This window comes from Alligator sinensis, unplaced genomic scaffold (genome assembly GCF_000455745.1).
Source record: "Alligator sinensis unplaced genomic scaffold, ASM45574v1 scaffold290_1, whole genome shotgun sequence".
Lineage (NCBI taxonomy): Eukaryota > Metazoa > Chordata > Crocodylia > Alligatoridae > Alligator > Alligator sinensis.
The window spans coordinates 217,784-231,337 of record NW_005842755.1 but is presented as its reverse complement, the minus strand read 5'-3'; the positions used below and the strand labels follow the sequence as shown (position 1 = coordinate 231,337).

General features: G+C 41.9%; 1 protein-coding gene across 4 annotated transcripts in view; it reads left to right on the top strand.

Moving 5' to 3' along the window:
• The window catches only part of GFM2 (G elongation factor mitochondrial 2), a 28,028-nt gene that overhangs the window by 372 nt on the left and 14,102 nt on the right, over positions 1–13,554 (top strand). For 3 of the 4 annotated variants that reach the window (XM_025216637.1, XM_006034621.3, XM_014525155.2), the window contains exons 2-10: positions 1,980–2,071; positions 2,834–2,921; positions 3,207–3,252; positions 3,921–4,018; positions 7,985–8,110; positions 9,170–9,258; positions 11,436–11,524; positions 11,827–11,887; positions 12,005–12,190. In XM_025216637.1, the coding sequence (XP_025072422.1) occupies positions 2,009–2,071; positions 2,834–2,921; positions 3,207–3,252; positions 3,921–4,018; positions 7,985–8,110; positions 9,170–9,258; positions 11,436–11,524; positions 11,827–11,887; positions 12,005–12,190 (846 nt within the window). In that variant the 5' untranslated portion in view covers positions 1,980–2,008. The remainder of the gene's footprint in view (positions 1–1,979; positions 2,072–2,833; positions 2,922–3,206; positions 3,253–3,920; positions 4,019–7,984; positions 8,111–9,169; positions 9,259–11,435; positions 11,525–11,826; positions 11,888–12,004; positions 12,191–13,554) is intronic. The other variant, XM_006034622.3, reaches the window with a different exon arrangement.

Sequence of the window (13,554 nt, the reverse complement as noted above, 5' to 3'; positions counted from 1 at the left end):
GTGGACCCGGCGGGGGGAGGGGGTGCGGGATGGCTGGGTGGCTTTAACAACTGTGGGAGCCTGAGGGAAACATTGCTCTGATTACTGGTTGATGGAGAGAAAGTGGGTCTCGTGCCACATGGCTTCTCGTTTTCTGGCTGAAACTGCTAGTGACAGTCTCAGATTGGCAAATGCGTGTCTTTAAATTGTTTCTTAACTGACTGCTGTCCAGTTAATTAGGAACAGATTAGGTTTCTTTACCAGTTGTTGAATTATTGAACATGCCACAGAGTCAGATGGCAGGGTCCTTGAAAACTTGATGGTGTTGTATTACTACTGTGAAATCGTGCTTTCTCCTCACAGCTAGAGGTGCTATAATATAGTTTTTTTTATCTTAGCTCTGAGTTCCAGGACTTTCAGATAATTGGCACCTAAACATGGCCTGTTTTGCTAAGCTTAGTCCTTTCCTCTTTGCAAAATGGGTGTTGATATATTTTTTTTCTTTCATAAGTATGTGCTGGATGTTTGTGAGGTGTGGTAGTTATAACACCTTGTGTTGTTTTTAGTTTCTGATAAATTACGGTCAGATCCTGCTAATCTGGTGGGAAGCGGGATGGCGTTAGGCCTAGCTTGCATAGTGCAGTTCTGCCAGCAGAGCTTTGAGAGTGCGTGCGCACACACAAAGTCCTCTGCAGCAACACAACCATCTGAACAAGGAAAGCTTCTGCCATTGCTGAGCAGGCAGTGGAAGGCATGTGAAAATGCACCTGCACTTTCAGCTGGCCACTGTGGTCCCTTTTGCAGCTGGTGCATTCCCAGAGTGCACTTCCTCCTCCTCAGCTGCTGTGGAGGAGCTGTCCGAGGCATGCAGGTGTGCATGTTGTCTGGTGGCTTGTCAGTACAGACTATAGCAGGAGCAGGCAGTTATTTCGGGTGAAGGGCTGCTTACCGAATTTTGGCAAGCTGTCGAGGGCTGCGTTTTCCTCTCTGGTGCTAGGCAGGGGCTTCTGGTTGGGGGTGTGGTGGGGCTGGGCAGGCCTTGCTGCTGGGTCCTGCCACTGGCTTTCCCTGGGTCTTACTGCCCCTGGCTCCTGTCATCTTTGACAGGCAGCCAAGAGCAAATAAATAATACTTTTCTAAATTTTTTAGGGGCCTTGCGGGCCAGATAGAATGGCCTGGCAGGCTGGATCTGCCCCCCGGGCCATATTTTGCCCACCCCTGGGCTATAGTATTCTGCCAGAACTGCAGCCAGAGATAGCTGAGGCTGCATACACATGTTCAGATGATCTAAGAGAATTTTTCCTTGTTTGTTTTCCTGGTTAAAACCCCCCCAAAAACTTAATTGGAGATGCCTGAACAGACATTTGAATGCTGAGCCCTTGAAAAGCAGAGAGCTTGCAGTGATGACTGTGCAGCCAAAGGATCCCTGTGTGTGCATCTTGGCATGCTCTTCTGGCTCCCCTAGTTTGCCTGGGAACAGATGGCAGTAAGGCAGCCCTGATTGGCTGACCTGGACTGCTCAGGATCAGCCTTTGTGTCCCTGCAGCACAGAGTGGGGGTTGTGAAGGAGGGGTATGTTCTGCTCTGTGCTCTGCTGGAGCAGTGGAGTCCAGCCTGAGAACCATGCTGTCTCTGGGAGGAGGAAAGGAGCAAAGCACCCATGGATGCTGAAGGACTATTGTGACTTTTCTCAGAGGGGAATGTATACAGACATTTGCTATCCCAGGGAAAACTATTCTGGGAGTGATTTAACTCAGGTTGCTCTCAGGTTTTTCTTCTGGAGTGCCATTTTTGCACAGGGGGGAAAAATCTTGAACATCTGTACACCCATGGCTTCTACTGGGAAAGTAGCAACTCTCATAGTAAAAACTGAATATTTGTATATGCCTGTGTAGGTATAGCCTTAGATTATTTAGTATTATGATTTACTTGAATAGAAGTAGTAAAGATGCTTAATTTGGATGGTCAGCCTTTTATATACCGTTTGTTTGTATTGGCAGGTTGTGGCTGTAGATGGTAGAACACAATAATGTTCAGTGTCATGAGGAAATTGCCAGTAAATGTTCTGACAGCTTCAAGTTGGTGCAATGGGGTAAGACTTTTCCCAAATTTTTATATAGATACTCCATATTTTTCTTTAGCGAAAAATAGTTGAGCTTCCTTGTGTATATCATCTCAATAAAATAATACAGTAAAATCTCTGTTATCCAACATGAGTGGGGAATGCTGGGTGCTGGTAATATAAAAATGCTGGTTATCTAAAAATACTGGAGCCAGAGTGGGGGGTCTTGCTCATGGCAGCACAGGGATTGTGGATGGCAGTGGGGGAGGGGCGGGCATTAGCACATGGCTTACATGCAGCGGTGGCACAGGGTGGTGGATGGCGGTGGCACGGCAGCAGCGTGGGGTCGTTGCACATGGAGGTGATGCAGAGTGGTGGATGGCGACACAGTGCAGGTTAATACAGTATGCCAGCTAGTAGAATGCCAGAAAACAGGGATTTTACTGTAGTTTTCATTAACTTTTTTTGGTACCTGTAAATCCAGTGAGATCCTATGTCCTGTGTTGTCTTATTTTTATTAGACTACAAATCTTACTAGATTTGGATATTGTGGGGGTGGGCTTGACACCAGGAATTTGTAATGGTGAAATGCCTGAAAACAGCAGACATTAGGTTTCAGAATTATCTCACACAGATATAATTGTATTATTCACCTGTGTTTCCCCAAATACCAGTAATAGTCATATTTGGGAGAAAAATGAAGGAAAAATCCTTAATTGGAGACAAAGTATTTCTGCAAACTAATTACTTAGAGCTGTAATTGTTTCTCTCTTTCTGTCTTTCTCTTTCCAGTATGTACATTGCAGGAGAACAAGGGTGATGGTTATAAAAGGACTAAAAGCACAAGCATGCAGTCAAAAAAATTACTGTTCTCTGCCAGGTATTTGATTTTAAATTATTTTTGGGTTCTCTGTAACATCTTACAGAATGACACTGAGAATGCTGGGCAGTTATCCTCTATTCTTTTAGTTCACTTTCCCCTTTTGCTCCTAAATTGCATTTTTTTCAAAGAGCGTCCATCTGCTACTTTTCTTAAACAGTCCATTAAAAGTGAGGAATGCTCCTTTCAGAGGTCTTCTTTTTAACAAATAACATTTCACTCATACAGTGAAAATTTGTTTCAGCAAACCTTGTTCTTTTTTTCTCGTTCTTATTTGTAAAACAGAAGATGTCAAATCTCTGCGTTCGATCATCACACCACATATATCTAAGTAAGTAACTCCTTTCTGTATTATAATTTCTGCGTGTTAGAAATAAAGGTTGTGACACTTAAGCAAAAGCCCCATAGGCTATGATAGTGATGGCTGCTTAAATTCAGGTATGTTTTAAATTGTAGGTGATAGAATATATGTTCGTTAAAGAATTGCTAAGGATAGATGTAAGGAGGTAGGAGACAACAGTTGATATTAAAGTAGTTTCAGGCTGATGGAATTGGAGTTCTTCCTTTGACTTCCTCCTCTGCCTGAGATTGAACCCTTAATGAGAAGGCTAATGTATGTATTTTGACATTCATTGTAGTTTTTGACATGGTAGTTATTATTCGTAAAGGGCAAATGACATTAATTCTATATCTTTATTTTGCTGCTGGTACCAGAGTGTGATATTCAAATGGTATGAGTAATATAAATGTATGTTTCTTGTTCTTTGATCCTTTTACTACTTGGTACGCTTATTCGTCAAACCGTCACAGGACATGTTTGAAGAAAGCCCACGGCTTGAATTCTAAACCATTTTAACTTCAAAATTTCACAAGTGCACACGCTATATCACGTGTGCAACAATGCAATGGTATCTTCTGATGTGTTGAAATTACTTGCCTTATTAGAATGATAATATTGCTGTATAATAATGTCTGGCCTGTTTGGGTTTTTTTGTGCAGAATCCGGAACATTGGCATCATGGCACATATTGATGCTGGGAAAACTACAACCACAGAGAGAATGCTGTATTATTCTGGATACACAAGAGCATTGGGAGGTTAGAATTACTTTTTAAATTTACAGGAAAACTTCATTAATTTGAAATGCAGGGGGCAAAAATACTGACTTGGAAATAAACGGGTTCAAAATAAACATACCAATGGTAATTTGCATGTATGTAAATTACTGTGGCTACATACAGACAGAGTTCACCCATGTGTGGACCTTACTGACTGATAAGAACAAAGTGAGGAGTTATCCCAGTGACAAATGAAGGAGATTTCATGGTATGTAGCACAAGGGGTTCCTAATGCAGAACAGTAGCAATGATCTAATGGCCATAAGTGCAGAACTGTCCTGCTAACTCCACCTGACCCCACCCAACCCCAGTCCCACTATGCCCCCTATAGACCTGCCATTCCCAATCCCATGAACCTGCCCCTAATCCCACAAACTCCTGATCCTGGCCCTGATCCTGCATGTAGCTGGAGTTGACTGCCCTTATCTCCTACCCCTGCAGATTCCCCTGTGCTGTGGCACTTACTGTCCTGACCTCTGGCTCTTTACTTTGCTCCCACCTCCTTGGGAACTCCCAGCCTGCAGGGATTCCCTTGAGATGGAAAATTAGGGTTGGAAAGGATCTCAGAGGTCATCTAGTCCACCCCCTTGCTCAAAGCAGGACCATCCCCAACTAGATCATCCCAGCCAAGGCTTTGCCTAGCCAGGTCTTAAAAACCTCTAAGAGTGGTGATTCCACAACCTCTCTGGGTAACCTGTTCCAGTGTTTTACTACTTTCCTAGTGAGAGAGTTTTTCCTAATATCTAACCTAAACCCCCCCTTGTTGCAACTTGAGACCATTGCTCCTTGTTCTGCAGTCTGCCACCACTGAGAGCACTCTAGCTCCATCCTCTTTGGAACCGTCCTTCAGGTAGTTAAAGGCTGCTATTAAATCCGCCCTCAGTCTTCTCTTCTTCAGACTCCATAAGCCCAGTTCCCTTAGACTAGTGGTTCCCAGTCTTGGGGTCACTACGATAAAAAATGTGGTCAGACAGTGTCAACTGATTATGATGAATACACTTCCTGTTTATAAATATGTACGTGGTAGTTTTTCATCCACGCACAACAGTTGCAACTCTGACGCAAAGCACTTGTACCTTACAGGAAACTGACGTAAAATCAGTCTATTTTACTGTCTGAAATAAATTTTACATGATAGAGAACTCTAACATGGATGCTTTTCTCTGAAAAGTTTCTGCTTCAAGCTCTAGAAGTAAAACTAATGACAAGGATGAGAATGAGAAATGAAAGAATTGCAAGACACGAAAGAAATCTGATTAATCCTTCCTTGTTGATCTTGTCTGTATCATTTTGGGGTCACAAAAAATTTCCAGTGTTTAAATGGGGTCATGCTGAGGAAAAGCTTGAGAAGCCTTGCTTAGCCTCTCCTCAGAAGTCATGTGCACTAGCCCCTTAACCATTTTTGTTGCCCTCCACTGGACACTCTCCAGTTTGTCCACATCCTTTCTGTAGTGGGGACCCAAAACTGGACACAGTACTCCAGATGTGGCTTTATCAGTACTGAATAGAGGGAAATAATCCCTTCCCTTGATCTGGCAACGCTCCTACTAATGCAGCCCACTATGTTGTTAGCTTTCTTCGCAACAAGGGCACCATATGTTGGCTCATATTCATCTTAATTGTCCACTGTAATCCCGAGGCCCATTGTATATTCTCTGCAGAAGCAGGTCTTTGTGCATGGCTGGCCCAGCTGCTCCCACTCTCATACTGCAAGGCAGTGGGGTTGCAGCCCCTGCCTTCCATCTGGCCATTGCCTGCCAGGCTTTTATTGCAATGTGTGCTCTGCAGGAACCACATCATGGTCCATAGCCTGGAAAAACTGCAGTTTGGTGTGATTGGGGGTACCCCAAGTTATGGGGTATTGTGAGATCCCTTCAAGGGTGCTCCTGTATGCCATGCAGTACTAAGAGATAAGGCATGCTAACCTTACAGATGATTCACAAGATAAATCCAGAGATTTCAAATCGAAATTTGTAGCATCAAAAATATTGTGGCCTGTTGTGATCTTTCTGAGTTCTTTGCAACCAAAGAATTGCTCTAATATTTTTCCGTACTCAAAAAATGAGTGAAAGCTTAGAACTGGAAATTTCTGAGGGGTGTCTTGTCAAATGACATTGAAAATCACTGATATAGGTAAAATTCTAAGGTAGTGAGAACTCTTACAGATTCTCAGGTTAATTCTTCAGTAATTTATAACCCAATTACCTTTTAATTCCTAATAAAGTGTGTGTATTGTTTATGGAATATTCTAAGAAAATTCTATCAAGTTAGGTGAAATTCCCCACTCTTGTTCAGTCTCCTTTATGCCATGTGAAGCTATATTTTGTATCGTTTCCTGATTCTAGGCATAGCTGTTCCCCAGGGAAGCAGTGGTAACTTAGAGCAGCGTTTCCCAACCTTTTCCATCCCACGGCACATGCACATGGCCGTTTCAATCCCATGGCACACTGGCTGGACACAGCTCAAAATCGTATGAGCTTCCCCTCCTGTAGTCTATTACAGGTACTTCACAGTCATCTTCTTCAATATTATAATAATGAAGTGCCCATAAATGTTTAAAAACAGGTATTTCTAGGATCTAAATACCAGCACACTATTGCTTGAAATAGTGGTGCTTCTATAGTGAGAGTAACAGTAATATTGTTAAAAACAGGCTTAATTCATATAAAAAAAATGGAAAGGAATAGTAAGCAGGCTTCATATAACAACTGTTCACACAGGTAGTCATTTTCTTAAAGTGTTCACTGTCCATAATTTTGGTTTTGCCTTGAGTTTTGAGTTTTACAGATAACAGTGATACGTAAAGAACAGTGTTGTTGGAGGGTATCCAGGTTGTAGCCATACTGGTCTAGAGGCAAAAGCAGTCAGGGCTTGTGGTAGAGGTGATATCTTTTATTAGACCAACAATATTTTTGCAAAAAAAAAATCTTTAATTGCAAGCTTTCGGGCACAAGCACCCTTCATCAGGCATTGGAGAAAAGATTGTAAAAGTTTTCCTGAGTAGAAATGAAAGTTCATATTTCATAGGATTTCATATTTCATATTGTTCATTTCATAGTGTTGTTGGAAGCACTTGGCTGTGATTTACTTTCTTGACTTTACTCAAAATTAATCAAATATTTCACAAAAAATACCACAAGAATTTGAAAATTAGGATACTTCGTTCTTTGCCGTATTCATGTCGGCTTGTGTTCTGCGTAGGGTCCACTGGCTAATTAAATATTTGCAGGTGTTTAGTGCGGAAAAACAAAGTAAGAAAATTAGCTGGCAGCAAGAGAATACATAAGCTTTTTTAATGTTGAAATGATGGGCCCCGCCTGGTGGGAAGTTTTTATTAGCACATTATAGAAACAAATCCAAATGGAAACAGGAAGGATTGAAGAAGCACTGTGAGAATAGATGCTAGCCCTAGCTGTGAAGTAAATCTCTTTGGCTTGAAGCTGATGCAGATGGTTCTATGCTACCACCTTCCCAGCCTCAGTATAGGCAGTGCTTTGGAAGAAAGGGGTTTGACTGATATTCTGTTGTGCTTTGGTGATTTTTACAGTTGGCCAACTCAGCTTGAACAGTTTTTAGGATTGCTTTAAATTGCATAGCACATCAAATCAGCAACTAGCTGGCTACAGGACTGGGAAGTGAAGGTAACAGAATGGCACCTTTCCAACCAAAAAAAGTGGAGTGGAAGACAGTTCTGTCATACCTGGGGATTCAGCTCCTCCTCCAGAATATTTGTTTTCCAAGAAAGAAATTCAGTTCAGCTGGCATTTACCATTAGCATTATCATTCCATTCCTTGGATAAGACGGTTTCTTGGCTTAGAAGTATACTGACTAGATGGGGTATAGGAGAAAACATCATTGTATTTACTTCGTTTCAAGGCAGGTATTTTATAAAGCTAAAGTTATGTGACTGAACTGAAATGATGCATATATTCATGCTGTTTTAGATGTCGATGATGGGGACACAGTGACAGATTTCATGACACAAGAGCGAGAACGTGGCATAACCATTCAATCTGCTGCAGTTACTTTTGAGTGGAAGGACTGCAGAATCAATCTGATTGACACACCAGGTACTATGTTTTGAATATGATCTATTAGGCTTTGATGGTGGGGAGGAACACATGGATCAAGCGTGTTGCACAGGAACACCATGCGACTCCCACGTAGTGTGGAAAGGGTCTGAGAGTTGACAGGTTGAGTTTATCATTCAAACCTTTTATAGGAGGAATAGCATCCTAGCCCCACTAAGTAGACTGGCAAGTTGGTGGCACCCTAAAGAGTAGCACAAGGTGTAGTTCCAACATCTGCTAACTAGGGCTGAAAGGATTTCAGGTCTTCAGTCTTCTCCTGGCACTTGTAATAGTCAGAATTTTAGCTTTTTTCCCCCTACTGGGTCTTGCCTTGTATTGTTGAGACTCTGGCTCTTTCCCACATTGGTCTGTTTAACTTTGAGTCTCTGGGGACCCAGCTTAAACCTATTTACTAGTGGGCCTGCAGAGATACCAGTTATACAATATGTATCCCTCTGTAGAAGTGTAATTTTTGAAAGGGAGGATTTTCTTATCTTCTCCATTTGGCTTGTTGCTGATGTGAAAATACAGTTTTCTAAACTCACTCCCTCATTCCACATGGTCTATGGTCACTTTACCAAAGTTTAACAATTCGTTTACACTTAGGTCTTTGTGTTTGCACTTGTCTTGGGGAGGAGTTAGTCTGAGGACTTAACAATACATAAACAAGATTGCTGATAGTAATTAGCATACTTGATCTGAAACTACAGGTGCACCTAGGCATCTCAGACAAAGTATATTAGCAGTCTGTTTGAGTGGTTAGGCCTCAGACTCTCTTGCAGACCTTGCTAATTTGTTCTTAACCTTTTTCAACAGCAGTGGCATGGAATATAAATCTTTGTGGGATCATGAGAGAGCCAAGCTGAGGCCAGTTGTTGCAGTGCCAAGCCAGTCCAGACTGAGCTCTTTGCCTTTGTCTGAGCTAGCTGTTTTAAAGTTAGTTCTGATACCTTTGTGCTAGACATACCTTGTATATGTACCCAGATGGATATATTTTATAAACTTGAAGTGTTGCCATTCTAACTTGCTACGTTTGCTGGTTTGTCTGCAATTTTGCAGGTCATGTGGACTTTACAGTGGAAGTTGAACGTTGCCTGAGAGTGCTGGATGGTGCTGTGGCTGTCTTTGATGCTTCAGCTGGTGTGGAGGTAAAAATGACTGACTTTCAGTGACAACTTTACTCCACGTGATAACTTGACATTGTTGGTTTCAGGGAAATATAAGTTTAATTTCAACATCTGATTTCATTTAGAAATTGTTTTGTTTTCTTTGGTAATGAGAGTTTTCTTGGCCTTGATGATAGAGGCAAAAATAAGTGGTGTTCCCATTGGTGTTCTATAACAAATAGAGATTGAAAGACTTTCTGGCTAGCTCCACCTGTGGGAAGTGATGAGTAACTGTTAATTTCTCATTTTATCTAATTTTATTGTAGAGAATTACTGTGATACTCAGTGTTGTTTTCCTCGCTGGATTGTGCTGGCTGCAGAAAACATGGGGATGGGCCTGAATTTGATTTTTGTCTTGAGGTGGTGCTTAGGCATTGTGTAACCACAGTGCAGAAAAGATACTGTAAAACAGGATGCTCTGCGATACATGCTTCTATCCCTGGGACAGAATGAGAGAACAAACAACTCCTGAAAGATTTTAGTCACAATCCTTAATGTGTTATTGGAAAGGAGTAAGATGTCATGATCATAAGCATGGTATTAAAAATCTACTTATGAAAAGGAAAACCTCTAGGGGTTAAAAAAAAACTTCATCTATTCTTACATACACAATTCCTCTTCTGCCACACTTTGGTAAGAGGCGGTATTTTATATATTTTATATAGATGTACTTAATGCTACTGTTATTTCAGTCCAGTTACAGTAAATATCTCTTGGCTATGTATAGTCATAATAATGCTTACTTTTTTGTGCTCTTTGAAGTACTATCAGCAGTCTGCGTACTGTGTGTCTGCATGAGCACATAGACACTTTTATTCCTTTTGGAGCCCATGTTGTTTAGGGCCTTGTTACACATTGCACACTGAGCTGCTCAAACGTTGATCGGTGTTAGTGTTATCTCGAGTTTGGAGCAATCGCACCTTGAGGCTAAAAATCTTCTCTGACTCGCCCCTACCTGTACAGCTGTGTCTTGCCATTAGAGGTCTGGTGAGCAGGGGTCTGACTAGGAGCTGCAGCTCTGAGTTACCACTACTGGGCTGGTGAGCCAGGACAGGCTTCTATACCTACTCCAGTTGGGGTTAAGTGAGAGCTGAGTTGAGAGGGCACATGAAGCTGGCAGACAGAGTTAATGGAATGGGGATGAATAATAAAATGGGAGGTAGAAAGGAAATGGGAGTAGGAAAAGGGTGGTGAAATGTAGTCCGCTAGCCACTGAAGGATAAAATAAAAAGGTAAGAAAAAATTAAAAAGAAATAGAGGAAGTAAATTAAAGGAGGTCTCATGTTTTAATAAATAGGGATTTAGGTGTGAGGATTGCTGTTCTTGCTTCCTGGGATGACTGGGAGGTAAGAGTAGTGAGTGAAGGTGGTTTTGCAGGAATTACTACCCATGCATTGGGAAGGAAGCCCCAGCTCATGGGGATCTGATCTGGCCCCCTATCTTGCACCCCCCCCGCTCCCGGACCCATCCATGCCCTGCAACCTGGCTAGCTGGCATGTGCTCTGCAGCCTGTTTGCACAGGGGTGCACCCCTGGGGGTGGGAAGGGGAGTTGGCTTGGGGCTGGAACTGCCCCCTGGGCGGTAGAGCTCAGGGGTTAGAAAGTTTGTCCACAGAATAGGAGGGTGGGGAAGGATATGCTGCATCCTGAGATGCTAGAGGGCTGCAACTTGGATGGTTCATCCATGGGGAGTGGCCACACATTAATGGAATGTGAGCTGCATAACACACATCAGAGATAAACCTGCTCTGGAGTGGCATAACTTTAAGCCACCTAAGGTATGCTTAAAACTAGTTTCAGGTGTTAATATGTGGACAGTCCAGAGGTTAAGGGCATCAAGAGCTGCCTAAAATTAATGTGCAACAAGGTCCTAAATGTCCTCCATTTTTCCACTTACTTTAACTCTTTCCTAGGTTGAGGATTAGAGGATGAAGCAGTTAAGAGACTGGTTGGGACAAAGCTCCTTTGGGAATCCATTTTTGCTTCCTTTAATAGATCAAGAGGATATAGCTGTCCCTTCCTTTGCTTGTGTTGTACTCTTGCTTGCTTGCTGCAAGGGTAGAGAATATTAGAAAAAGTAAGGCGTTTGATCTCCTACATTGGCATATGCTATCTTTCAGATATCTAGACAAGTGTGTTGATACACTTCTTTGCTTTTAGGCACAGACTTTGACTGTGTGGAGACAAGCAGACAAGCACCGTATACCACGGATTTGTTTTTTAAACAAGATGGACAAAAATGAAGCAGAGTATGTGGACAATCATTTCTATTTTTAGAAGCGACTAAAAGCATGTTGTGGGGGAGGCTGTGAAAGAATCACTCTAATTTATAATTGAAGCTGCACATTTCCTAATTAGAGCTAAAAATACCAAACTTGTGGTTAGGTAGTAAAATATCTAGTACTAGATGTGCATCCACCTTTTGCGTGCGTGTCCAAAATGCATTTTCTTGCAACTGTGAGAGTAGTTTTGCAGCAAGTAAATGGCAGACTCATTTGTTACATATCATTACAATTGGATAACTTTTTCAACTTCTGTTGTTTTAATATAGTTTTGCCTATGCTATAGAGAGCATCAAACAAAAATTGAAGACAAAACCTCTGCTTTTGCAGGTAAAATAATTATTTTGTGATGACCAAATCTGAAACATGTTTGATACCTTAATGTGGGAGGTGGGTTTTATCTTCATACTTGCATTTCCTAATGGAGCAACGTTGTTTTATCCACAGTTGCCAATTGGAGAAGCCAAAACTTTCAAGGGATTGATTGATCTAGTGACCAAGGAACAAATTATTTGGAAACCCACTTCTAGTTCTGATGATGGAAAAGTTTTTGAACAAAAACCTCTGACAGAAACTGATGATCCTGTACTTTTAAAGGAAGCAAAAGATGCAAGAAATGCCTTAATAGAACAAGTAAAGTTTTAAAGTAAATATGTAATGTAAATATTTTAACATTCTTCACTTTTATACTGTTTTCTTTCCATCGCGGGATGTTGAGGCATTTATAGAGGCATTTAGTAAATTAGGGAAAACTTGCTTAATTGTAAGCAGAATTGGATTTATTAGTCTCACTGCACTTGAGACAAAGCACAGAGTGATTAAGTATTTTAGCCAGATGAATACAGAAAATTCATAGCAGACATGAAAATACAAGTTCTGCTCTCTTAACCCATGGTTCTTTATTTTAGGTGCAAGTGTATGTTTCTCTTGCTCAGATTACAACTTTTGAGGAGGTGTTTTTGCAGTTATAAACATATTGATTGATTTCTGCATGATGGCTTAAAAGTAGATTTACTATAATTGGTTTGGTTTAGAGGACTGAAATACTAAACAGTCTTACATGTAAAAAGGACAGAGTATTTTTGAGTGGGCTTTTTAAAAGGGCTGTTCTGAATTCACATTATAATGTTGAACACTCCGGGACAGCTTGCATAAATTGTAATGTGGGGATTAGCTTTCCCTGTAGGGTTTTACTGCATTTTAGTGAGATTTGTTCTCTCAAAAAAAAAAATAATTTATTTTTTGTTTACATTCAGTTATTTGTAAGAATAGTTGTAACAAGTACTGAATAGAGAAAGTGAGCATGGCTGTATAATTTTGTAACTTCCAGTATATGTTATTCAGGTTAAAATTATGGTGGTTGACTGTTTTGGGTATAAGTTGCCCTACTGGGTTTATCAAGGGAGATTCTTTCACCCAGCCATGAGTAGAATGTCACAGCTGGTTGGGTGGATTAAAGAGGACTTCCAGCTTTCTCTAAACCAGTGATTCTCAGATGGGGTGCCATGAGACCCCTCCTCAGGAGTGCCACAGCACCTGGCCCCTGCACAAGTAGGTTCCTCCCCCTGCCTGCCTCAGTCCCATGGACAAAGAGGCACCTGTGGATTCCATCCTTGAACAGCCGCTGTGACTGGTAGCGCTGTGCCATGGACAGGTGGGTGGAGAGCCATGTTTTTCAGCCTGACTTATGCCCCTGTTCTTCTCATCTTCCCAGGGCCAGTGATAGGGCTGTAGAGGCAGGTAATTCTGAGCCCTGGTATTTGAGTCCCTAGAGGAGCAGCTGCAGTGTCAGGGATTGTGCTTGCCCCCTGAGATACAGACTAGGAGTGGGGAGAGGGGCTACAGCCAGGTGTTCTGTTGCCCCCAGCCCCCCAGCAGCCCCCGCACAACCACCAAGGGCTTAAGCCACCGTGCCACTCTGGGAGCAAATGTGCACGGGGCCAGGCAGAGACAGAGCACCTGAAGGGGTGACGTATTGTATTACATTTTATATTATA